The sequence below is a fragment of the Salvelinus fontinalis genome, unplaced genomic scaffold (assembly GCF_029448725.1).
Source record: "Salvelinus fontinalis isolate EN_2023a unplaced genomic scaffold, ASM2944872v1 scaffold_1138, whole genome shotgun sequence".
NCBI classification, from domain to species: Eukaryota; Metazoa; Chordata; class Actinopteri; order Salmoniformes; family Salmonidae; genus Salvelinus; species Salvelinus fontinalis.
In genome coordinates, this window is record NW_026601347.1 from 1 (window position 1) to 25810 (window position 25810).

At 44.6% G+C, this 25810-nt stretch overlaps 2 protein-coding genes, 1 long non-coding RNA gene and 1 other non-coding gene across 4 annotated transcripts in view; 2 read left to right on the top strand and 2 right to left on the bottom strand.

The window, feature by feature from the left end:
• Positions 1-2326: 2326 nt before the first annotated feature.
• Positions 2327-10035, top strand: LOC129848731 (testis-expressed protein 2-like; the record flags this gene model as incomplete). The annotated part of the gene is given in 5 exon segments (XM_055915833.1): positions 2327-2447; positions 5375-5482; positions 5949-6158; positions 6594-6714; positions 7642-10035. Coding segments are annotated over 5 exon segments (716 nt in total), but the record flags the coding sequence as incomplete, so codon positions are not given.
• Positions 10036-10650: 615 nt separating this feature from the next.
• LOC129848733 (small nucleolar RNA SNORA50) lies at positions 10651-10792 on the bottom strand. Its single transcript, XR_008758537.1, has one exon. It is a non-coding gene; the product is annotated as a small nucleolar RNA SNORA50 (small nucleolar RNA).
• A 32-nt stretch (positions 10793-10824) lies between these two features.
• Positions 10825-11908, bottom strand: LOC129848732 (uncharacterized). The gene is made up of 4 exons (XR_008758536.1): positions 11655-11908; positions 11455-11568; positions 11137-11255; positions 10825-10942 (listed from the first exon to the last, which is right to left on the bottom strand). It is a non-coding gene; the product is annotated as an uncharacterized LOC129848732 (long non-coding RNA).
• Positions 11909-11969: 61 nt separating this feature from the next.
• The window catches only part of LOC129848730 (serine/threonine-protein kinase/endoribonuclease IRE1-like), a 38413-nt gene continuing 24572 nt past the window's right edge, over positions 11970-25810 (top strand). Inside the window, exons 1-6 of the mRNA XM_055915832.1 lie at positions 11970-12306; positions 18629-18749; positions 22314-22347; positions 22700-22772; positions 23240-23312; positions 25372-25494. Coding sequence (XP_055771807.1) covers positions 12226-12306; positions 18629-18749; positions 22314-22347; positions 22700-22772; positions 23240-23312; positions 25372-25494 — 505 coding nt within the window. The 5' untranslated portion in view covers positions 11970-12225. The remainder of the gene's footprint in view (positions 12307-18628; positions 18750-22313; positions 22348-22699; positions 22773-23239; positions 23313-25371; positions 25495-25810) is intronic.

A 25810-nucleotide genomic window follows, 5' to 3' on the forward strand; every position in this document is an offset into this window, starting at 1 on the left:
TCCTGGGGACCACAAGGGGTGCAGCGTTTCCCAAACTCGTTCCTGGGGACCACAAGGGGTGCCTAGTACTACACAGCTGATTTCAAATCATTAAAGCTTGATGATGAGTTGATTATTTGAATCAGCTGTGTAGTGTTAGGGCAAAAACCAAAACGTGCACCCCTTCGGGTCCCCATGACTGAGTTTGGAAACACTGCTCTGCTGTCTTGCTACAGTAGAAGCATCAGGTAGCCTAGTGGTTAAGAGCGTTGGGCCAGTAAACGAAAGTTTGCTGGTTTGAATGCCCCTGAGCAAGGCAGTTAACCGCCAACAACAACTGCTCCCCGGGCGCCGATGATGTCGATTAAGGTAGATCCCCACACCGCTCTGATTCAAAGGGGTTGGGTTAAATGCGGAAGACACATTTCGGTTGAATGCATTCAGTTGTACAACTGAATAGGTATCCCCTTTCCCATAAGCTCCTCAGTCTAGAGAGTGATTTATTGCACACTGTCCTACACAACACAGTTCCCATGGACTTTCCCCCAGGCATTATCAGCTAAATGCTTGCACATAATGAGCCCTTTGGGGATTACTGCTCAGCAGCTCTGTGCTCCTCTATTCCAGGAGGATGATGAAGCTGATATAAGTTAAGGGTTTTACAACCGTAATCATCTGAAGAGTTTCCAGAGAGTTAGTAACAGAAATCCCTCCCCACTATCATTGTGTGGGACAGAGAGTGTTTGGAGAGAGATAGAGATGAAGAGTAAACATGTTGATATTTCCTCCCCGTATAGAGACGTGATATGACTGAAGAGCTTAATTTCACTAGTGTGCACACATACATACAAACACACACACACACTTGTATACACCAAAAAACGCTGCTGGGTTCTGACCTTTCCCACCCAAAACCAGGAAGAAGCCTGGTGAGTTAGCCAGCTTCTGAGCCAATCAGAGGTGAGGCTGCCCTAGAGTTGACCTTTTGGTGTGTTTACTAGAGGATCATTCCACTCGCTTACCAGTCAGACACAGCATGTGGCTTCACTGCAATTAGGAGTCAGGCGGTGAACCTCTGGTTAGTCTACAAAAACAACATTAGCATTTGTACTTTAGAGACATGCAATGTTTAACAGAGTTTTACAATAGTACTTAAATAGGGCCAAAGCAAACAGTGCTGAATTAATTATCTTGAAATTGCATCAAACAGTGGGTAACATAAGAACTTACTATTCAAGTTGTTGTTCATGTGTGCTCCCACCAGGGGCTGCTAGCGACCAGAGTGCCCCAAAGGCAGATGTGATGCTGCTTAAGGCCGCTACACACTTCACAGAGCGACGGAGCGTCGTATACGTTACAACATTTTTACCAGAGTGTGAGAGAGAGATTAGAAGCTACTCTTCCTGGGGTCTAAACAGTGTTAAAACAATTACATCACAGCAAAACACAACAACAGCCTACATCATCAATAACACAATACATCATACATTATTACTCTATTATACAACATTTACAATATAAAATACACTATACCACAATATGACAACATTGCATTGTGTGTGTGTGTCTCTTCACAGTCCACGTTGTGCTGTGAGTTGTTTTTTTTAATCTGATTTTATGGCTCGCTTGAAGTTACTTGATGTGGAAGAGAGTTCCATGTTGTCATGGCTCTATGTAGTACTGTGCATTTCCCAGAGTCTGTTCTGTACTTGGGGACTGTGAAGAGACCCCTGGTGGCATGTCTTGTGGAGTATGTATGGGTGTCTGAGCTGTGTGTTAGCTGTTTGAACAGACAGTTTGGTGCATTCAACACACCTCTCACAAACACAAGTAGGGATGCAGTCAATCTCTCCTCTACTTTGAGCCAGGAGAGACTGACTTACAGGTTATTGATATTGTCCCTCCGTCTACATTTAAGGGCCAGCCGTGCTGCTCTATTCTGGGCCAACTGTAATTTGACTGTATTCTTCTTTGCTTTACTTGACCATATAACTTGGCAGTAGTCCAGGTGGGATAAAACTAAGGGAGCTCTTACTGCTCTTTGCCTCAGGCTCACAGTGGATGAGTGACTTATCCACTTACACATAGGACCAAGAGCTTTTATATACCGACAGCATTAGCTATACATTTTTGTGCTTTTGTGGTAATCAATCCGATATGGCTGTGTAGTTTGTTGGCTGCATCCTCAACGGTGGAGAACGTTTTCATTACAGGGAAGTGTGAAAACAGTTGTGCATCATTATTCCACTATTGTCATCCAATGTGCCAACGATGGTATGTTAGTAATGATTTACCATCCCTCTTTTATCCCTTTCTCTCTCTCTCTCTCACTCCCTACACTTTCTAGGTCTGTGGTTTGATCTGGAGGTGTCCTACACTGGTTCCTTCATCATGACCCTGGAGACCAAGATGAACTTGGCCCGTCTGGGGAAGGAAGGAGAGGGGCTGGGGGAGCAGGGGAAAGAGGGGTGAGTATGGAGGAGGGGCTGGGGGAGCAGGGGAAAGAGGGGTGAGTATGGAGGAGGGGCTGGGGGAGCAGGGGAAAGAGGGGTGAGTATGGAGGAGGGGCTGGGGGAGCAGGGGAAAGAGGGGTGAGTATGGAGGAGGGGCTGGGGGAGCAGGGGAAAGAGGGGTGAGTATGGAGGAGGGGCTGGGGGAGCAGGGGAAAGAGGGGTGAGTATGGAGGAGGGGCTGGGGGAGCAGGGGAAAGAGGGGTGAGTATGGAGGAGGGGCTGGGGGAGCAGGGGAAAGAGGGGTGAGTATGGTGGAGGGAGAGGGGCTGGGGCAGCAGGGAAGAGATGGGTGAGTATGGAGGAGGGAGAGGGGCTGGGGCAGCAGGGGAGAGATGGGTGAGTATGAAGGAGGGAGAGGGGCTGGGGGAGCAGGGGAGAGATGGGTGAGTATGAAGGAGGGAGAGGGGCTGGGGGAGCAGGGGAGAGATGGGTGAGTATGAAGGAGGGAGAGGGGCTGGGGGAGCAGGGGAGAGAGGGGTGAGTATGAAGGAGGGAGAGGGGCTGGGGGAGCAGGGGAGAGAGGGGTGAGTATGAAGGAGGGAGAGGGGCTGGGGGAGCAGGGGAGAGAGGGGTGAGTATGAAGGAGGGAGAGGGGCTGGGGGAGCAGGGGAGAGAGGGGTGAGTATGAAGGAGGGAGAGGGGCTGGGGGAGAAGGGGAGAGATGGGTGAGGACATAGAGATAGGTGGTATTTAAAATGTTCTATTTACATGTGGTTAAAAAAGAGCACCCAGGGAGATATTATAAATCTTAAAATAAAGTACTTAATTATATAGTACTTTAAAGTATGTGCACCTCTTTGGCTATGTAGGCAATCACATGTGAGGAATTAGTGGCATTCAGGATGTATGATACTGAACAGAGTGACTTAGCAACACCTTTTCTAAATACTTATTGGTTCCATTCACTGCCTAACTTCATCTGGAACTGTCAAAGTGTTTTGTTTGACATCCAACAAAAATGCTATTTGTCAATTAGTGGATGCTGGGAGGGGATAATGAGAAGTAATGTTTTTTGCTGTAAATCTAGGATCAACAGCATGGCTTTGAGCATGTGCTAATGGCTGAATTGATAGGGTTTGTTCAGTGTTGTTCTACGCTAGTCCTGGGGACTCATAGGATTTGCAGGCTTTTGTTCCAGCCCACACTAACACACATGATTCAAGTACGTGTGTGTTAGTGCTGGGCTGGACCAAAAACCTGCACCACTTGAGCAGGATTGAAAACACTGCGTTTGAATGAGGGACATTGTTAACTTACACATTTGCATATTTTTTTCTCTCATTCCTTTATGCCCTCTCTCTCTGGATTCTACCTCTGACCTCGGTGGATGTGTCTTATTGCTGGTGAGTTTGGGAAAGATTTCTTTCTGCCTGGTATACTGAAATCATCCCTCTTTTTTTCTCTTTTCATATTTCACCCTCTTTTGTCTCATGGAATCAGCTTCCCTGCAAGCCAGTCGATCCTTTAAATGCCCCGGCAAGGAAGTCGTCTGGTACCAGATCTGTTTGTGCTGTCTTGCCATCTTCTATGGCAGTGGTCCCCAACCTTTTCTGAGTCAAGATCACTTTCTGAGTCAATATGCAAGCCGATATCTACAGCTCAGATTTTTTTTAAACATGACTTAAATGTAAGCCCATTAAAAACAGTTCTGTAACAATGAGGTTTGTGCAGTAGACTATAGGCCCAATATATTATCATTGCATATTTGCCCTGCCAATGTTGTTCTTCTCTGACCATTTTGAAATTACATTTAAAAACATTTAGGTATATGATCACACTGTTAATAGCAATGCAAGCTTATCGGAGCACTTTGCTATCGACTACTCCTTCAATGCAGCTGCAGTGCTAGTTTTAGCGTAAGTGGAAGTAGGGAGAACGCACATTTTATTGGTTAAAGTGTTGACCGTGCTGAATAACAACTTAAACATAAACTTACTCACAAAAACAGCAGCTCTTTGCTGTATTCGTAAACTTTTTGAAATCTCACAGTAGTAACTTTACTGTGCCTTCGAGGCTTCTTTTTACCGTCTATGGCTCGAGGAAACTGTGCACACACGATGATCTGAGCTACCTGATTGGCCAGTGGTAGGCCTATAGGTACACTTGATTTGCTCTTTGGGCCTGCTGTGTTGTCGGAGTTCTACCTTCAGACACATGAAATTGTAAAAGAATGGGAACACTGTCTTCCTGGTGCAACTAATGATGCTGAATCAAGTGCACCTCCCACCAACAGTGAAAAGAATAAAAAGGAACACAAGGCTTTATTATTGGGTTTTTTACAGAAATGTTTGGTGATCTACTAGGAATGGCTTGGAGATCGACCAGTCGATCGTGATCAACCGGTTGGTGACCACTGTCCTATGGCTTGCCAATGACCATAGGAATTAGCAAGACAGCACAAACAGATGTGGGACCAGGCTATTTCCCAGCCGAGGCCTCTGAGGGATCAATCGTTCTGGGAATGTTTAATAGGGGGTTTGATGATAGTTTTTGAGCTGCTCAGCAAATGCTCTTTGGAGTGTACTTGGTTTGACGAAAAGGGAAGGAAATCCCTCTGCAAACAGTGGGGATGGCCTTGTGAGCAGAAATATGACTTCTCATGCTGTACCACATGGGAGTCCTTTAGGCTTTAGTCTATGGTAAATGTTAGTCCCCGTTCAGGACTGAAGGAGTGTCAATACCTCAGCTTTGACCGATGGAACGAGCTGCTGTGTCCAGACTGGATTTGATGAGGGCTTCCTACGCACAAATGCTGCCAACACCGCTCCCCAATAACAACAGACAATTGTTCATACTCATTTTCATCTGTTTTCCACTTCCATTTCTTAAAGCTGACTAATACTCATCCCCTTTGTTCTCATGTTTTGTGTGTTCAGGCCCAGACCTCGGGCCTACTGCCTGGCAGACAGTGATGAAGAGTCCTCCAGTGCTGGATCGTCTGACGAAGAGGATCCCCCAGAAATCCCCATGGACATGCTGGGGGCGGAGGGGTGAGAACATCATTAGCATCAGACCGTGTCTGTCTGTTTCCATTAGTGTGTTTTTAGAGACTTCAGAGACTCTTTCTAACACTAATTGGTGAATTGCAGCTCATTTTAACTGTTAGAATATTACAATGAAGAAGATACAGAGAACACAGTCAATTATGCAGGCTAATAATCGTGCAGCAATTGTCGGTTACACTTTATTTTACAGCCCAGTTTAAGGTATTGTCCTAAGTGCCACAAACAGATACAGGCAGGAACTGCTTTCCGGCCCAGAGTGACAGAATGTACCCACTCACTGCCCTGTATCGTGGGTGGAGAGACTAATGAATATCTGATGATGCTGACTCACTCCCCCCGCTTCCTTTTCCGACACCTCTTTCACCTCCTCTCCCTCATTCTCTGTCCTCTCTCCCTTCTTCTTCCTCCTCCTCATCTCACCCTCCTATTACTCCATCTCCTCCTCCCTCAGTTTCGTCGGAGGCCACCGGCCCAGTAAGATCATGAGGTTTGTGGACAAGATCGCCAAGTCTAAGTACTTCCAGAAGGCCACGGAGACAGAGTTTATCAAGAAGAAGATCGAGGAGGTGTCCAACACGCCACTGCTTCTCACCGTGGAGGTGCTGGAGTGCCGCGGGGTGCTGGCTGTCAACATACCACCCCCACCCACCGACAGGATATGGTACGTTCCATCCATGCCCACCTCCCCTCACTGACAGGATAATGGTACGTCCCAATACCTTCATACAGTTACATACCACCTCCCCCCACCATTAGGATATAGAACGCCCCATCACCCTCATACAGTATACATAACACCTACCCCCGCAGACAGAATTTGGTACATTCCGCTCAATGGGTAAGGTCTGAATATTGCATATCCAGTGTGAATATGCATGTTATTCAGCTATAGAGATACATAAGAGCTTAGCCTGGCTTGTTGACACAGTAGCCCACATGTCCTCTACTGGTAATATGAAGTAGAGGAGTCAAAGCATTATAAAAAGGAAGACTAGACTAGTAGCTCACTAGTTCAATGGGTGTAAGAAAAACCTTCCCCAGGATATTAGGATACAGTAAGCCAATGGGTGTAACATAGGGAACCTTCCCCGTCCAGGTATGGCTTCAGGAGTCCCCCCCACTTGGAGCTGAAAGCCCGGCCCAAGCTGGGTGAGAGGGAGGTCACGCTGGCCCACGTCACCGACTGGATCGAGAAGAAACTGGATCAGGAGTTTCAGGTACGCTGAGACCAGGGAGAGTAGAGCAATAACGGCTCTCTACTTGGATTATGTAATAACTGTATTGTGTGATCTGAAATCCAGGTTTCCTGAATCGAGTTTTTCCTGAACATGGGATCTGCCTGGGAACATCTCTGGGCTCTATAGTCTTTCCTGGTCAGAAAGATCTAAGTCCCCCTAACTATTTGTGAATACAATTTGATTAATCATATCATCACATGAATGTATCTTTTGTTCAATATGTATCGAAAGCTTTCCATTTCTCTTAGCTTTGCATCTCTTCCCTTGTCAACAAAGTGAATGGGACAACAGAAGAGTGGTTTGTGATGTATTTACAGCAGCCCACCAAGCTGTACTTCAAAGACAGTATGCTTGTGGCTCTCTGTCTTCATATAATGATCAGGCTGCTCCTAGAACTCTGCCCTGAGGCACACCTGTTGACAACTCAGTTATTCTGCCAGGCTACGAAGTAGAACTACATGTATCCCTGTTTGAGACTTCTCTACATTATTATTATCCTTACCACACACACCCAGGCACAGAAGTACGCACACATCAGTTGTGAGTGGCTATGTATGGCTTCCCAAAAATACCAGACTCCAGACAATCCCCAAATCCAATCACACAGAATAAGATTGACTGCAGTCTCCTGGGTTTTTGTCCTAAATCTGCCTTTCTGCTGTTGTGGCCTGTTTGTTGTTTTCACAGAAACATATACTGTATAACTACTATAAATTGCTATTTTGTGATACCGGCTAGACCAGCACCTCGTTCAGCATTCAAGTGATAAACTAAGATTTGTGTTCTTGTCAAACATGCAGACAAAATGCTTATCATAAATGTAATAAATATTCGTGCCCCCCCTTTAGCTTGAAGTGTTTTCTGTTTTACTCCTAGTTACTCAAGTTCTCGTTTTTGTTCTCACAGAAAATATTTGTGATGCCAAACATGGACGACCTCTGGCTACCCATCATGCACTCTGCCATGGACACCCGTTCTAACGCCAACCTGGCTACTGTGACAACATCGACCGATGCCTTGAGGGACCCAGACCTCTCGGAGCCTGAACTCTTTGACATGTGAAGACAAGACTCTCCGTTTCTGGGGTGTTGCTAAGGATAAGTCACTGGCGATAGGACAGGGAGGCCCAGGCGACCTGACATCCCAGTAACCACTGGTGCCAGCGCCGCAGTGGGCAGGGCTTACTGTTCTCCCCTCAGAACAGTGGGCCAATCCCACAGCCACTCCAGACTGTGGATCCTCTACCAGGAAGTGAAGAAAGGCAGAGATGGAGAGACAGCCTGCTTACTTCTCACTTGGCTGGGAAATACTGCATCATTGGTTTGAGAGAATATTAATCCGAGGATGGTGTCAATCAGGCAGGTCATGGATTCACCTGGATACACAGACCATTTGGATTGTAAGTGTGTGTGTGGTCAGACAAATTGCCATGCAGTGTAAACTGAAGAACCACACTACCTGTGATATACAGCAGCTACACCAAACGTCATAGACGAACATGAAAAGTGTGTGTACTAATCGGAGTCCATGATATGCCCTGCATTTCTTTTTCCATTGAGTTTCAGACCTGAAACCCATGAAAAAAGAATGGGTGTAGATGGTCAGAGAGAAGGCTGTGTGTGTGATTTGTCACATGCTTCATCATCTAATGCACATATGGGCATTGTGAGACAATGTCTATCCCTCTCTCCACCCCTCCCCATACATCGCATGGCATTCCTTATGCAAACAGGTCAACGCCACTGTGCATCGATCAACAATACCATCCTACCCCCAAAACAACTCAAACTGCAGAAGGCAGGCTCATGTGGTAGTTACTGAATAGCCTGGGATGAATACCCTTGCCTGAGACCTGAAAATGTGTTGGATCCTCAAGATAATGTCTATGCTTTAGCTCAGCGTGCACACTCTTGTGGCATGGGTATGAAACCCGAGTCAGTCACAGATGAAGGCTAAATATAGTAGTTACTGACTGTATAGCTTGGTAGCTTTCACCAAACGCATAGGGCCTTCAGTGTCTTCTGTCCACCATTGCCTCAGCCATTCTGAAGTCAAACCACATTGTTGACGAGGTGTACAAATACCAACCATAAATCTATGTATTGTCACAATAGTCTTACAGCTATGATGTCAAAAGAGGTGTGTAGTGTAGACAGAAGGCCTAATGAATGTACCTGTAAACCAGGCAGTTCCCTAACTGGGTCAAATATAAAGGACCCTAATAGACTGCTAACTTAGGGCTCGATTCAATCAGATCCGCTTTAGGCGACATTTGCATAACGGTTGTTTTGCCGGTGTTGGAGGTGGAACTGCGTTCGAGCAATCAAATCCACAAGCGGCTTCTGGAATTATACCTAAAGCAGACATTGCCATTGTCTGTTTGGAGTCGCATTAAGAGAAATCCTATGCAGACTCGTTTACAAGTTCGAACATTGGAATGTGAGATGTTTTCTACACCTTAATTAGGCTGATAGAAAGCCTCTTTTTTTGTTGAATGATTTTCAATTTGAGCGTCATTATTTCTATATAGACTGTACTTTCTCATTCTGAACTTCTGTGTGGGCCGGTGTGGCTTTGTGACAATGATCACAAGAGCAGCTGCTCACCGATTTCACAGCTTCAACAGTTACACCTCCAAAACATCTTTGCGGGTGTCGTCTATCGCTGGTAAATGCTTGATCTGATTGAATCTAGGCATTACTTTGGCAGTGGTAGGAGATATTTTCAGAGTAAATTTTCTATCGACGGTTTTAAAACAGAGGTCAAATGCATTTGTCTCTACAAATGCACTTTCACACACACCTCTTTTTAAAACTGTTTCTCAACCTTTTTTGTACCAGCAACTGGCAAATCTGGCGTCTTATGAACTTGTACAGCAAGTCTCACAATACAGAAACAGGCTCCTGCCCTGTGGTCCATTCTAGTTCGGACAAGGCATGCTTAGTTACTGCCAAAGCTATGCGTTTCCTCTTTGGAGCACCACCGCGCTACATTACTTAATTGTCAGACACCCATCAGAGGGACTGATCAGCAACACCCCAGGGCCCAGAGGTTGAGCATCACTATCTCAGACCACGTTCACCAGCCAGGACACATTACAGCTTTCACACTCAGATTCTGAACATGTTAAGATGCCTGCAGCCGGTGATTCAAACAGCCATAACTAATGTCAGCCATACCGCTCAACCAATGGAAACAAGCCATTCAGTAAATACGACTGCTTTTCTTGATCAATTTTCTGTCTTGAAATACCTGACTTCATGCTGTGTACATATGACAAATATTAAACAATTTCAAACAGCAATGACTGGCGTAGATGGCTTTGAAACCTTTCAGATTCATGACATTTGCCAAGAAGAACTCCGTTCACAGGTGACATTTGGGTTGTTTGCCACAACTTTGTTCAAATGTTTGCGAGGCAGAAGTGCCATTTGAATAACCAGAAATTCTAGGCAACCAAGTGTGCGTGTTGAGGCCATGTCTTAGCTTCTTTCCTCATACGCTCCCGTTTGTTACATTTGCAGCGACGGGAAAAATCAGGAATTTCAGTTGCGTTGAGCGATGTCACTACAGTCCTGATATTTTTTTGCTTGCATGTAACTAGTAATGCTTTGACAATGGTAGCTGACATCCTAGGCTAAGATTAGATCATTCAAACTAATCAGTGCAGTTTGGGCCATAAGGACTTTGTGCTTTTGAGTTACAGGGACATTTCCCCATGTGGACAGAACACAGGTTCAAATGTCACTGAATAAATAGTATGTAGAAAAAAAAAAGCTGATTTAATCTGCCTATAAACATATACTGGTTTATTCCTTGTAGCTCTAAAATGAGGGAATGGGTACCGCCAATCACCCAAAGCCTTATGACGTATACAGATTAAAGATCAAAATACACACATGACAATTAGTGATTAGATGTGAGTTGCATTTAAAAGAGAAACTTGGGATGAAATGCCAAGTAACCCCAGTTATAACAAGCCTTTGATTTGTTCTTGCAGCTGTAGCTTGGCCGACAGAGCCATGGAGAGGGCTCCGCTGGTTCAAAGACAGTGCATACAGTTACAATAAATGAACATAACACAAAACATTCCACTACAAATGTGACTTTATTGGACAACTTAATGTTCAATAAATTGAGTTGTATTAGTTGAATTCTCTCCATGGTATTCATCTTGCGCCACATTGGACTTGTTCCATGACTGCATCTAGATCCATGACAAAAAGGGCACAAATTAGCCTACTATATCAAACTGACTGTCTGTTTGAAATGAGAATGGGTTATGTCAGAATACAAAAGGTAACTTCACCATCAATCAGAAGTCTAACGCGTAAAACATCATTCATAACCCCCCCCTCCCCCCCCCCATTGCACTACAGATGTCAAGATCACAGTATTCACCTTCAAGTCTTTGAGGGAAAACTGAATGATGCCGGGTTCCTTCGTAGAAATGAGCCACGCTGTTAATGGCTTACACGCCACCTGCTCCAAGACTTAAGCCACATTAACTCGACGATTCCCTGAAGTGGCAAAGGAAAAAAACATTTTTTTTGAATTCACCAAGACTGGAGATCACCACATTGATGTCCATGCCTGGGTTATGAGTCAGAACAACAAAAGTCAACTTCACTGTCAGTCAGAAGTCTAACGCGTTAAAACATCATTCATACAACCATGGATATTTTCATAGGTTATTGGATTGCCATTGCATGCAACTACCTCAAGAGAACACAAGGGGTTCCATGGTCCCAACGTGGACTCAAGGGGCCATGCTGCGGACCACGTGCGCAGTCTCCGCACATGATTGTGGTGTTCGTAATGCCTCCGACTTTTCTGAGGAATAGATTCAAAACATTAACGAAATGATTTAGCATCAAGGATGTTTAAAGTTAATCCAGATGTCGATAAATGAACCTTACCTTGAACGAGTCCTAAGTAGCTAGTTAGCCATTAGCTACTGGCCTTACTACTAACTTCCTTGCCAAATTACATAATAGGGATTAGTTGACATTCACTCACTACAGTTTTCAATGCATAATATTTTAGCGTCCATCATACAATGTGGGTAAACAAAATTCGAGTTTAGTCTGCACAGATTGAGCCACGCGTCTGTAATCAGCCATACGCGCCATGTTTCTCTTGCTTGATGTAATGTGACCGGAAAACCCCCGACGAATTTATACTTGCTTGCAAAGCATATCCGGTAGCTAGCTGTGTACTTATTGGTGGAGAGACATCCTAGAATTTCCCCCCTCCTCCACTGTTTCGGACATCGCAATCTAAGTCCAACACCCACATATTAATTTCAGGAAGATGCAAGTTGGACAGGCACAGAGCCAGAGACACTTAATTACCGAAGCAAGAAGAATAGCAACGCCACAGACAAACTGAAATGTTTTGATACCGTAACTCTTTGGGAATGCCACTTTAAAACTTGGTTGTATCGACGCATTGCATTCTATGTAACTCGTACTACCCCTTCTGGACTGTATGATGGACTGGACGGTTAGCAGTCGGGCCCTATTGTGGTTCATTTTCACGTTACTGTGTAGTATTGACCCACTTCAAATGGTAAGTAGCTAACCTAATTTACGATACTGAACCTTAGTGGGAGGAATTGGCATATTGGTTAGCTAGTTAGCTAATGGGTTTAGGGGTTAACTAACAAGAGAAAAGACGGGCATGGCACCACCTAGCTAATATTTACAACTAGTTAGCTAGCTGATATTTTTGGCTAAATGGTTATTAGCTAGCTTACGTTAGCTAGTATACTTGGCTGGTTGGCTAGCTAACAACCAGTTATATATTTATGCCGGGTTAACTAGTGTCGATTCCAACTAAGCTAAGGCCAATATTGTATGCTGTTAAATTGCTTGAAGTAGCTAACGTTACTGTAGTATTAGCTAGTCTCCTGTTTTTGTAGTAGGGGTAATGTTACAGATAATGTATTGTACAGCATATATTCAACAACCTAGCCATTAAGTCACACTAGTTGGCTAATCTAACCATGCCATAAGATGAAGCCAAGGCATTAGAGCCAGGCTAGGGACCCTGGCTAAATTGATACGGTTAGACTTTAGACCCCCATGTAAAGAGCCTGTCAGTAAAGACCAATCAGGTGAAGTTCTACCACCTCACTGGTTGCTGGAGCAAGCCCATTGCTCTGTGTTTAATGTTTCTTTCTAAATTGGGAAAAAACATAAAAGAAAAATATTGTCAAAGTGCTTTCAAAATGTAGCTATCCAACATGTAGCTTTCTGAATAGTAGTGCAGGGATGTTTAACACACTCAGTGCCCCATTAATTCAGCATGCTTGTTCTGGTTGTGCGCACACTCTTGCAGTCAGACTTGTAGGTAGAGCTGGGCAAAAATCCATATAACGATACATTGACTTTTGTCATGATAACAATAAGTTGAACTATAAGTTTAACATTAATGTGCACCAGTTTATTTTTATTTATTACCCTTGATAATACTACTTTGAATGTTGTAGCTATCAGTTTTCCCATCAACAGTCACCCATATTAGAAAACGTATTTAATTTAAAACTTTACATTTCTCTAGTAGGCCCCTAAAGGTTATTTATCGTAATGAATGATATCAGCAAAATGTCCATGATAAGTGGTGGATTTGGTTGGTGTTGATAATTTTCGGTTTATTGTCCCAGTTATACTTGCAGGCCGTGCTACCATGTGCGTATAGACAGAGTTCAGTCTGTGCATGCCCTGTTTGACTGTGTGTGTGTGTGTGCGTCCTATCTTATCACAATGCCAACGGCTGTGCAGGCACTTTGTGTGGCTGTATTAGGGTCTACGTGCAGCCGCGGCAGAGACAGTGCCACTGAATGTTGACGAGTGGAAGGGAGCTCAAGTGGCCATGCACAGAGAAATCACAACACAAACATGCTTGATGTTTTAAGTCTCTGCACACACTAATATCTGGCCATCCGACCTGCCTACGTGCATTGCATGTGGGCAAAACAAGTAGACAGTTAAAATAAAACCACAGTGACATTTAATGCAAGGTGGTGATGAGGTCAAGATGCTCAAGATGGGACACGCAGGCTGTTCAACACAAAATACATATAACCTGGTCATGCATGGCCATTTGCACACCATGTCAGTTTAATTTCTTCACCTTTTCAAAAAAACATTTCCTCTTAGATTTTGATCTGTGGTCACCAGAAGTGAAATGATAATGGGCGTCATCAGTTCCTGTCTTAATTCATGCCTGCACACAAACTGTGAGCGCTACAGCAAGTCTACAAATGGGAGGAAACATTCAGACTGTTTTGGAAATGTTCCATTGAAGGTGAATTAATGGAGGCAAGGTTGATAAAGCACTTGATAGAGTCAAGCATTAATTACCTTGTTCAAATTGTCGAAGTTGCTGTCAATAACACCTCTTCAAGGCAATGGTATAGTCTGATGTAGTAGGTCAGTTAACAGGGATCCTGCAGATTTGGGTTGGAAGGTCATTTCTACATTCAGTTCCACTAAGTATTTCTGAAGCAGCTTGTACTGTGTCCGGTTTCTGTTCTCCATGTCCCTTCTGGAGGGTGCATCTAGCGTCAATGTTTTTCACTCTCTTTTTGATTAGGCCTATGAATTCTGTAGGCTAGTGCCTCACTTAGTGATTCCAGTAGTGGTTGAGAGCTAGCATACATCCCTACTTTATCACATTTGAACACATTTAGGCCTAAGTCTAGATGCAATGTAAAATAATAATACACTTTCTCACCTGTCTCTACCTACCAGTGAGACCTTTAGCTCTAAGCATCAGTAGCATTACATTACACTGAAAAATTACTTGTTTTCCCCTCCTTTGTGTTCCCTCTTCCCTGGGAGGCTTTGATTCCTATTGACTAACGGTGGGAAACCTGCCAATCACATGTACCTGATACCACTGCACGAGAAGTCTTAGGCATGTTCATTCTGTCTCTCTAATGGAACATGGCCTCATTGCAGAGGCAGAGTGAAAGCTCGGAACCTGCCAAGAATTGTTTCGCCAAGTTCGGGTACATTATGTAACCCTAGCAGTGTTGCGCAATGTCTGACTTCTTTCCCTGGTAAAAAGCATTAGGACATGTAAACCAAATGGGGCCTGCTCCAATGACCCTTTCTCTCTACTCCCGCTCCCAGATACAGACCAGTATAGAACTGAACTCCCCTCCCCTATACTATCAATCATACCGTATAGCCTAACAACCGCGTACAGATGTCCCAAGGATGTACTTTTAGGCCTGAAGGTGTTAAACGTTGTTTCGAACAGAGTGTTGCTTCTCACAAACTTCAACCGTCTGACAGATGTTCCAGAGATGTTGATTTTGAAACTGAGAGCAGGCTGGAGGTTTGTGGGGATGAATAATAATAAATCGACATTGATGGTTATTGTTTTACTGTTCCTGGTACAGTTCTTATGAGGTGATAAGCCAGTGGGAACAACCACAGGTGTCCAGTATTGACACAAGCTCTCTCTGGTGTGTAGACTGTAAGATTACAGCAGGGTTAACTGAACAAACAAACCCAGGAACACACACGGTTCCTTTTTTTACCAAAGACATTTTAAGATAAACTGCTAAATAAATGAGCTGTAGCTAACAAACAGCCCGTAAGTGTAGTGGTTAGGTTATTATTGCTTTGATTTCATCAGATAGGCCTAGCTTCATACAGTAACCTTGGTTTTCTTTCGTTGCTCCAGCAGGCCGAGTGTGTTTGGTCTGGTCCATTTTGTAGACGGCTGGGAGGAAGACAAGATAACAAGGCTGTCTGATTCATAGAAGGCCAGGGGTGATTCACTGAAGTGTACTCTGTTTGTTCTGGATGCCCTGTGCTCCTCAGGCCCTAGCTCGCTGGTGGGTGGGGGGGGGGGGGGGGGGGGGGGCATATTGGTGTCTGGCCTAACAGGACTTAGGTCTAGTTCTCCCTTGTAAGTGTCTGAGTGCTGGGTAGGGCCTCGAGTAATTATAGATCAGTGATCTGCCTTTAACAGAAACAGCGGGGGCTAGTTATACTATCCAGAGGGCCCTTTGCAGGGGATGTTTCATCCCATTGAATTAAGACATTCAATTCTATGTTCTACTGTCCTAACTTTGTTTCGGCTGGAGGAGTGTGGATGGGGTTAATGGAGTAGGTTGGTACACACACAAGTCAGGCACGGTATTAGAATCCCTCTGGCCCTAGCTGCCTCCTTTAGCTGGGTCATGGCTATAAGAGATGTATAGCCTTTGTGAAATGTGAACGTCAAAATGTTTTTATTTTTTGGTGTATTTTAGCTATCCCTAACCCTTCCTAACCTTAACCTGCTACGTTAATTATCCTAACTTGCTAGGGAAAGGTAAAATCTTACAAAAGCTGTATCCCATCTAGTCAAAACCCTTGAGCAGCCAGAGCACTCTACAGTACAGACACCCCCACCCGGCCTCGTCCTGTGCCAAAATCAAAATGAAGACTACGGATCGCATATCAGTGTGATGTTTAAAAAAAAAAATATCCCTTGCACTCACTGACCACAGAGACTTCCAAGGAAAGAAACACCCCCTTGGCTTGACCGGGCCTCTGTCAGAGCTTAAAGTGTGGTCAGTGATTCAGCCGCGGCATACGCCCACTTACGCCTGCATACATTTCTCTTTCTTTGGTTGTTTCATTCCCTCTCTCCAAAATTGCTGTCCATATTGTGCTACTGAACCCAGTCAGTCTGCCCATGTGGGCTTGTGGCCCTCTCACAGAGAGAGTGATATGAGAAGGACTGGAGAGAAATACAATCACATGTCCATCTCAGCCCACTCTTCATCTGTGCGGTGACTGAGAAACGCATTCTCCCTGAGTTTCACAGTAAAGCAAGCCGACCATGCTTGCTTTATCAGCCCAATAATTTTTTTTATGTAACCTTTATTTAACTAGGCAAGTCAGTTAAGAACAAATACTTATTTACAATGACTGCCTACCCAGGACGACACTGGGCAAATTGTGCGCCACCCTATGGGACTCCCAATCACGGCCAGTTGTGATACAGCCTAGCATTGACCCAGGGTCTGTAATGACGCCTCTTGCACTGAGATGCAGTGCCTAAGACCGCTGTGCCACTCGGGGGCCAAAATAGTGATATTGGTGACTCTGCAGACAGCAGCGTGGCTCTTTTGCAGAAGTTCTTGAATCTTGGCGCATGTGTTCCTCCTCACACCTTTTGTGCACTAGCTGCACTCTTCAGTCTCCCAGTCCTGACCCCCAGACCCTTACCTAGCCTTCCTCCCCACTCTTCAGTCTCCCAGTCCTGACCCCCAGACCCTTACCTAGCCTTCCTCCCCACTCTTCAGTCTCCCAGTCCTGACCCCCAGACCCTTACCTAGCCTTCCTCCCCACTCTTCAGTCTCCCAGTCCTGACCCCCAGACCCTTACCTAGCCTTCCTCCCCACTCTTCAGTCTCCCAGTCCTGACCCCCAGACCCTTACCTAGCCTTCCACCCCACTTATCACAGACTCCATTTTGAAAACAACTGTGTTCAATTAAAGGCTCTGCATGGTCACTCTGACATCTGAAGTGGCCATATAGCATTTACTGCAAAGCAGCCTCCAGTCTTCAGAGCTTTCATGCTTATTGTGCTTAGCGGAGCAGAGCTATTGTGAAGGAAGTTGTCAAGGGAGTGAGTTTGTTTTATACAGGATGTACCGCCCCAACCTACTGTCAACGCGGACCTATACAGAGCCCTCCGCATTGTAAAAAAATTATATTTTAGAAATGAGGCACACGGAGATGCGGTACAGAGCTTGAGTTGGTCTCTGCGTGCCTCGAGAGGCTCCTCAATGCAGTCACACCCTCCATACAAAGCCTCCAACCAAATTTTCGGATCAAGCATAACTTGGCCTTTTCGGCTAAAGGCGTCTGCATGCTTCCCATCCGAAACAGTTTGGAACAGTTCATCAGCTGTGCACATGGGGGGAAAAGAGGCAAGCTGAAGTCTGTAGTAGAAGTCTGTGATTGGTCAACAGTAAGGATTCTTCAATTAACTCTCTAAATAGTGCACCACACATCTATCTTAATTAGGTGCAAAATTGTGACTAAGATCTCCTTGGAAAAGACGCTAACTCAAGAAATCTGTCATAAATTATCTTTTAGATTAATTCTGACTTGGTGTCTCAAGATGGTCAGATAGTACTATTGATCCTTTTCTTATTTTTCAAGCGATGGTCTTGTTAGGGACTATGCGAGCACAGACGAACAGAAGCTTGCAGAAGCCTTAACTCCCCCTCAGGCAGGTAGCTAGCGAGACCTAACCCCTCATCTGCTCCTAAGTGTTTTACACAGCCAGTTTGGGGAGGGGGTAATGTTTGGCGATATGGGGCAGCAGTTAACCCTCTGGCATCCCTGCATCCCCCCCATGTCCCAGTCTAGTAGTAGTATTCAGGATATGTATTCAGTTAATGAGGGAAACAGTCCTTCTCAGTATTGGCGTTCCTCTGAGGCCTTATAAACGGCAGGAGGTTCTCTGTTATGGCAGCACTTTGTCTGTATTCCTATGTAGTGTAGACTATTTTATAGTTAGTTATGTATGATCAAACTGATTATGAATCCGTGTTCAATAATACCACAATTTAATTAGTAGCAACCGTTCATTATTAATCACGTACACAATACAACGGCACACATGGCTCTGATATGGCTATAGTTTCCATTATTATAGTGTCTAGCCATAGAGGCCATTGTCATATCAGGGCTGATATGGCCAGAGCTCTTTGGTCGACAGAATGTACTTGCATTGGCTGTAGATGAAACTCTTTTTGAAAGAGGTGAATACTAAGATTAGGCCCTTGGCTTATGTTGAATACCACTAAAGAAGACTATCTTCTGTTCCCCTATAGATGTGCTTTAACAGTATTTTGTGTTCTGTCTTGCAGAGTTTCTGCCACGCCAGCACCGTCTCCCTCCCCGAAAGCCTGCTCTTTGTGTCCACCCTGGATGGAAACCTACACGCCGTCAGCAAGAAATCAGGCTCTATCAAATGGACGCTGAAAGAGGGTAAGGAAGAAGAGAGTCCTGAGTAATTCACTAGCGCCTTTGTTTGTGTCTCTCTCAATCTTTAGGTGCTGTTTGAGTTACACCTGTGAAACAAAGTGCCATTGTTGTTCCACAAGGATCTCAACCGAGACCCCTTTAGTTTGTGAAAGTGAAGACCAGCTCTGTGTTTCGTCTTTTGTTGAATGGTGGAAACCAGATTCAGATCAGAAACATTATTTTGAGAACTAATCACACAGTGTACGAGGCAGTGGGGAGGAATGCACGTGTCGGCCTACTTTTTTACCTCAGCTGCGTATCATTGCATGTACCAATACTGTAATTACAGCTATTGAAGTACTGAATGGTTAGAGAAATCAACACTGTGAACGTGGGAGTAGGCTGCCGATCAAAAACTACAGTAGCTGTGTTATTCTCAGGCCTACCTCTCATAAAGGGATGTATTGATAGATTTATTTTTCACTGTGTAAATGGCATTTCTGGGTTTAGATAATGGTGGGTGTTTTCACTGTATTTTCTGCTCTCCCGGCGCATGAGTAAATGCAGTGAACGCTTTGCTCACACATGCTAACCTGGTAATCATTAACCTGGAGAGAGTGGGACAGATATAGCCTTTAATCGTGGTCAGCCATAATAGGCAGGGGTGAACTACTCTGCTGTATTTATATTTCTCTTGTTTTTCTTCTACTTTATTTTATAGTACTACTGATAATGATTACTGCGTTGTTGGAAAAGAGCCTGCAAGAAAGACATTTCACTGTACTTGTTTGTGCACATGACAATAAAAAAAACACTTTCATATCTAAACATCCTGTCTGAGGTTACGTGGTCAGAATGAGCATTGGTATGATTAGCATACTAAAGCAGGGTCCATTTACTAGAAGTCATGTTGCTAGGCTAGTAACGTTACTGAAACACAATTTCGGATTCAAGGTGAAACCGTATCAGATGGGCTGAATAACAGGGAAACGGTGGATCACAAATGGTTGACCTTTCATGTCAAACCAGCGAGTCACACCTGATACCGTATAACATCATTAATAAACATGAGAATATGGAATCGGTCCCATCTGAGCCCTGTGTTTCCTCAAAATGCCCTTTTAATATGAACAGGGATAGCACCAGGTCACCTTTCTCAAACATCTGCTGTCGTCCCTTGAAGCCTAACTAACTAAAGCCCACATCCAGGAGGTAGGCAGGTCTTCCTTGAGGCCTAACTGACTAATGCCCACAGAAGGAGCCTGGGGGGAGGTAGGAACCTGTCACTCAGGCCCAGCAGGTAGGACCCAACCCAGGGTTGGCATGAGTCCCATCCCTGGTGTGTCCTTTTTATGGGGCAAAACCACGCCCACAAGTAACCTAGCAACATTCAAAGCCGTGCTTATTGGTCAGAGTTCGGAGATACTGTGAGCGGGAAGAACCCTAAAGAGGAATCCCCGCGAACTGGGAGTTCGTAGTTTGATCGTGCCTGCCATGCCACTAACCGCGGGAGATGCGCAGTTTCGCGGCCTCGTTTTGAAATTAGCTTAACTAAAGGCGAGCAACAAGTGACTGTAGATGGCTAACATTACATTATTGTCAGTAATGGTGAATGAATGGAGCTAGCATCTCTTTTAGTTGCCTACTAGCACAAATGTCATGTAGCTAAGTATCTCAATAGTCATTTTGTAAACACTTCGAACTCCTAGTGTGGTCAACGCACTACTAGACAGCTTCAGCCCAATCGGCGATGTAAGCTAGCGATAACACTTGATATTATTCACAGTTTACTTATCTCCAAAAACAATTAAACTATCCATGATGTCAATGCTATCCATCTGGTCAATTAGGCTGGTTGCAGTCACTAACTAAAAAGCTACATAGTTAAATGCAACTTCATATCCAAATTCACGGGAAATGCAAAGTATTGTAATGAAACAGCAAGGAGCAGGTCTCGAACCCTCGACCTTCTAGTCCGAAATCCAGCACGCTATCGACTGTGCCGCAAAGGCATGCTCAAGCGGCAGAGTCGATTTCTGCGCTTATAAACCCAGGGTCGTTACAGTATGGATGGCAATGTTTTGGTGGCGATTCTGTCTGTAGCGTTTGTTCTTTTAAAACGCAGGAACAACTGAACTCTGACCAATCAGCGCGGCTTTGAATGTTGCTAGGATAAATGCTATGCGTGGATAAAACGACGCATCACTGTCTTGACCCTGCTGCACCTACCAGTGACATTTATGACACACCGGCCAAGTATACTCTTTCATACGACAACACACACATTAATAGTCAGTGTGTCCTCAACAAACAGTTACGCTATCAGGTGAGGTGCATATTCAGTGAAGGGAAAGAACATTGAGGTCAGAACACGGCTCTCTATTGTTACAAATGGAGAAAACGTTCTACTAAAAAATATATACATCTCCAGCATGGTCGTCCATAAAAGATGTCATCACCACCAGTCATGATCGTAATCATTTGTATACCCTAGTATTTCCATGGGTGGGCTTTGTTGTTCCATCTACGATGTTCTGAGTGTTGTTCCCTACTGAATATTCCTTGGGAATACAGCCATTTTTCCCCCCACTAGTTGGTCTAATTGATCTTCTCACATCAGAACTTTTTCAAGTTCAACTTTTTCAAGTAATTGATCTGACTGGTCAAAAGACCAATTAGTAAAAATAAATGTAATCACAATTGGGCTACCTGTGTAAACGCAGTTCCAGGTAAACCACCCAGCACAGACCTCTGCCAGTCAGAGCAGAGGTTACATCTGGCTGACCTTGTGGACTCCGCTGCCACTGTGTGCGTTTGTCTAGTAGTAATGTCATCACGTCCTGGTCCCTGTGTGTGCCCATTTGGCAGGGTGGCCTGGGGGCTGTATCACATTCAGTGGGGTGTGACATTACAGGACATTCAGATAGTAATATATGATGTAGAACAGACCTGCTTCTCTATCATGTAGAATAGGGAATCATGTCCGCTCTATACAATACATTTCTAGCTGTGAAGTTCAGAATACGACCTGGGTCTTTACAGTGAGTATTAATGTGTCCCCTGTAGGCTACTGGCCACTGTTTATTTAGGCTATACTGTTGACATTAGATAAATAAGTGGCATTGGCCTCTTATCAGTTAGGACAAGTGTGGTTTAAGGAGCCGCTTAACCTGAGACCAACATTGCAGGGGTCTATGCTGACCATTTTTTCAAGGAGCATGTGTGGCGTAAGTTGAAAAATAAAGGCGCACACAAATATTAATTTAGGAGCAAAATTAAAAATATTTGAGTTATTAAAGCTGGATCCTTCATTTTTATTTTCTCAAGGTCAGAGAGTGAAAGGTCCCTGACCTTAAAGTTTTCAGTAAACTTTCTGATTTAATTCTGTGTTTGGGAGTAATCGTTTATGGACTGAAGAACTATGGGGTTTATATTCAAACAGGAAAGACAGCAGTGTAGTGGTTCATATTGTGTACTGTATACATGCTGCTGATTCTTGATCAACCGGTACTGTCATCATTTCTAGTGTACTATTCATGGCACTGATGACTGAAAGGCACATTTTCTTCTGTTTTCTTTTGTGGACAGATCCTGTTCTGCAGGTTCCAACGCATGTGGCAGAGTAAGTATCCTGAAGTGTGTGTGTTTGTCAGTTTGTGTGTGTGTGTGTGTGTGTGTGTGAGTCTGTCAGTTTGGATGTCATAGTGTATTGAGTGCAACAGTGTGCTTAACACAATGTGCTGAGCATGCAGAACTGTGTTTTGTCCTGTTCTGCTTGAGCAATAAGATTGTAATCTATTCAAAATACAACAGGGTTCATTGATGACTGATCTGACAATGTGTAAGCCCTATCCAAAAATCTAATCCAACTTTATTTAGGCCTTTAGTGCACAGGTGTCATAACACACTTCACCTTGAATTATGTATGATCTGTCGGAGTGTTAACATTCTCTACCCCATCTCTCTCGCCTTAGGCCAGCTTTTCTGCCTGACCCTAACGATGGCAGCCTGTACTCTCTAGGAGGGAAGAACAACGAGGGACTGACTGTAAGAGGAACCACTGAACCCCCTTATTAGACTAACAGGGTCACCCATCACTAGAGGAACCACTTAACCCCCGTATTATACTAACAGGGTCACCCATCACTAGAGGAACCACTGAACCCCCTTATTAGACTAACAGGTTCCCCCCTCACTAGAGAGGAACTGACAGTTTCCTCTTTCTCTAGAAGGCCACTGCATATCTGCCAACCACAGGTGATAAGCAAGTCACGCAAAACATGTAGTGCACATAGGTATGTGTGTGTGTGTGTGTGTGTGTGTGTGTGTGTGTGTGTGTGCGCGCGCACATCATGTTTCTGTTTGGCGTGGTTGTAGTAGCAGAGTCTGTGTGAGATCACGAGTATGTGGTTTGTGATGAAATAGCATTACTCAACATTGACCCCTTGATATTGATCCACTCACAGTAAACATGCTTATGAGTGGGCCAATGGACATTTCCCTGTTTTCCACAGAAACTGCCTTTCACCATACCTGAGCTGGTCCAGGCGTCGCCCTGCCGCAGCTCTGACGGGATCATCTACATGGGTAAGTCTTCCAGTTCTCAGACCTGGAGTATATGACGACACACACTGACATGACATGTAGACATTTAGAACAGACCAGGAACAGTTTGGACTACGTTGTCATGGTTATCTACTCTACCAAGCGGGACTACCATTCAAGTCCCGATCAGGCTGACCTTGAATGAATGAATATAATCTTGTTAGAACTAGAAGACTTTATACTACATTTACATTCCTTTCACCTCACGGTCATCATAACCCCTGCTCCTTTGAATATGCTGCGGTACGAAGGCGTGACCGTAATCTAACCTATCTACCGTGCCATTGTTCAGCGGAGAAAATGGATGCCACCTTTCTTCTCAGTCCTGTAGACGTTTTCACACCCATTCACTGAAGCCACTGCGGGCACAAAGGGAGAATATTCTGTGTTAATTGTCTAACCTGTTGGCCAATGGCAATTTTCACCTCACATTGTGCTAGACAAACAACCGTAATCTTCAGTCTAAAGCCGTCCTCCAGAGTCAGTTTGAGGAGCAGCTCAGCCAACAACATCCTACTCACGGGTGGGGCCACCAGCACTGCAGATGGGAGACTGTTTCGTAATCCATCAGGCTAGTTATTACAGTTCAGCCAGAATAACGATTGGTGTCACTCCCTTCACCAACACAATAGAGAGACAGTGCACTACCAGGGCATGGGGTGTTTTTAATAAGACTATAGGTAGGTTACACCCATTACCCTCTGGGAGAATGCTGGATGCTTGTCTAGCCCACCTTTACTTAACTGAGGTTGCCCGCCCTCTGTCCCTCCCATTCACTCAAAGTATATTAAGGATAATAAACAACTCAGATTGAATGTGGTTCAACTGCATGTATGGCTCTGCTTTCAGACCAGAGACAAGTAGGTTTTTACAATGTTATTAGGCTGACTGCTCTGTGTTTCCAAGGACTGGGCGATGTGGCCTAGAAAGAACCATGCATAATGCACATTCTCTAATAATTTTTCACTTCTTGTAGCAGGCATTATAGAACATTAACACGGGTCTCATACACAATCTCTCAATTACAAGCCCACGTGCTCGTGAGTAGCCAGCTAATCTTTATATTTCAAGTTTAACCAACTTGGATCTATTTGGTAGTTAACAAGATAGAACAGTTGAATTGTTATGAACACACTCTTCTGTCCGTCTCCAACTGTTTGAACAGCATGTTAGCCTGCGTGCTAGCCAGATGTTGAAATNCATAATGCACATTCTCTAATAATTTTTCACTTCTTGTAGCAGGCATTATAGAACATTAACACGGGTCTCATACACAATCTCTCAATTACAAGCCCACGTGCTCGTGAGTAGCCAGCTAATCTTTATATTTCAAGTTTAACCAACTTGGATCTATTTGGTAGTTAACATTTTTACATTTTTAGTCATTTAGCAGACGCTCTTATCCAGAGCAACTTACAGTAGAGTGCATACATTTTTATTACATTTTACATACTGAGACAAGGATATCCCTACCGGCCAAACCCTCCCTAACCCGGTGCGTCGCCCCACGGACCTCCCGGTTGCGGCCGGCTGCGACAGCGCCTGGGCGCAAACCCAGCCCAGCCTGGGCGCGAACCCAGAGACTCTGGTGGCGCAGCTAGCACTGCGATGCAGTGCCCTAGACCACTGCGCTACCTGGGAGGTTAACAAGATAGAACAGTTGAATTGTTATGAACACACCCTTCTGTCCGTCTCCAACTGTTTGAACAGCATGCTAGCCAGCGTGCTAGCCAGATGTTGAAATCAAGTGGCCTACCTAGAATGAGAATGAGTTGCCAATTCTGTATATATTTGTGTTTTTATGCATATTGCATATTTATTGAAACACAGACTAGACAGCTTGAATAATAGGCTTTGGCTAAAATTCTCCTAGTGGTACGCAATGCCACGTGCGACAGAAACTGAGCATGAAAAGGAGATGAGACCAAAAAGACACAAGAAGTGGACATAAAAACAAATGAATTCAATATATATCACTCAGCCCTATTGTGCTCATGATGTTCTTATGTCTGTTTTTGTATCACTTTGTGTGTATGCGCAGGTAAGAAGCAGGACCTGTGGTACGTGGTGGACCTGTTGACAGGGGAGAAGCAACAGACCCTCACTTCCTCCTTTGCTGAGATGCTGTGTCCCTCCTCCTCCCTGCTGTACCTGGGACGTACCGGTAGGCACCTGTAGCCCACACCACACCCACCTGGCTGGCTTGGGGTCTAAACATCTCCATGGGATATTCATTATTCACTTCTCTCCCTTAAGCCACTGGGTAATACCTATGAGGTTCAGTTAGGCCCAGGCTCATAGAGATGTGTTCTGTCTATTCGTTTCTATGGATAGACCCGTTTTCCCCCAACCCCTGTCCCCTCTACATCCCTGCCTCTTCCTGGCTTCACCTGGTCAGCCCTACCTATACTTCCCCCACAGCCCCAAATCTACTTTCTTAATCTCCATAGGTATCTTCTCTCCAGCCTATCCCAGCTAAT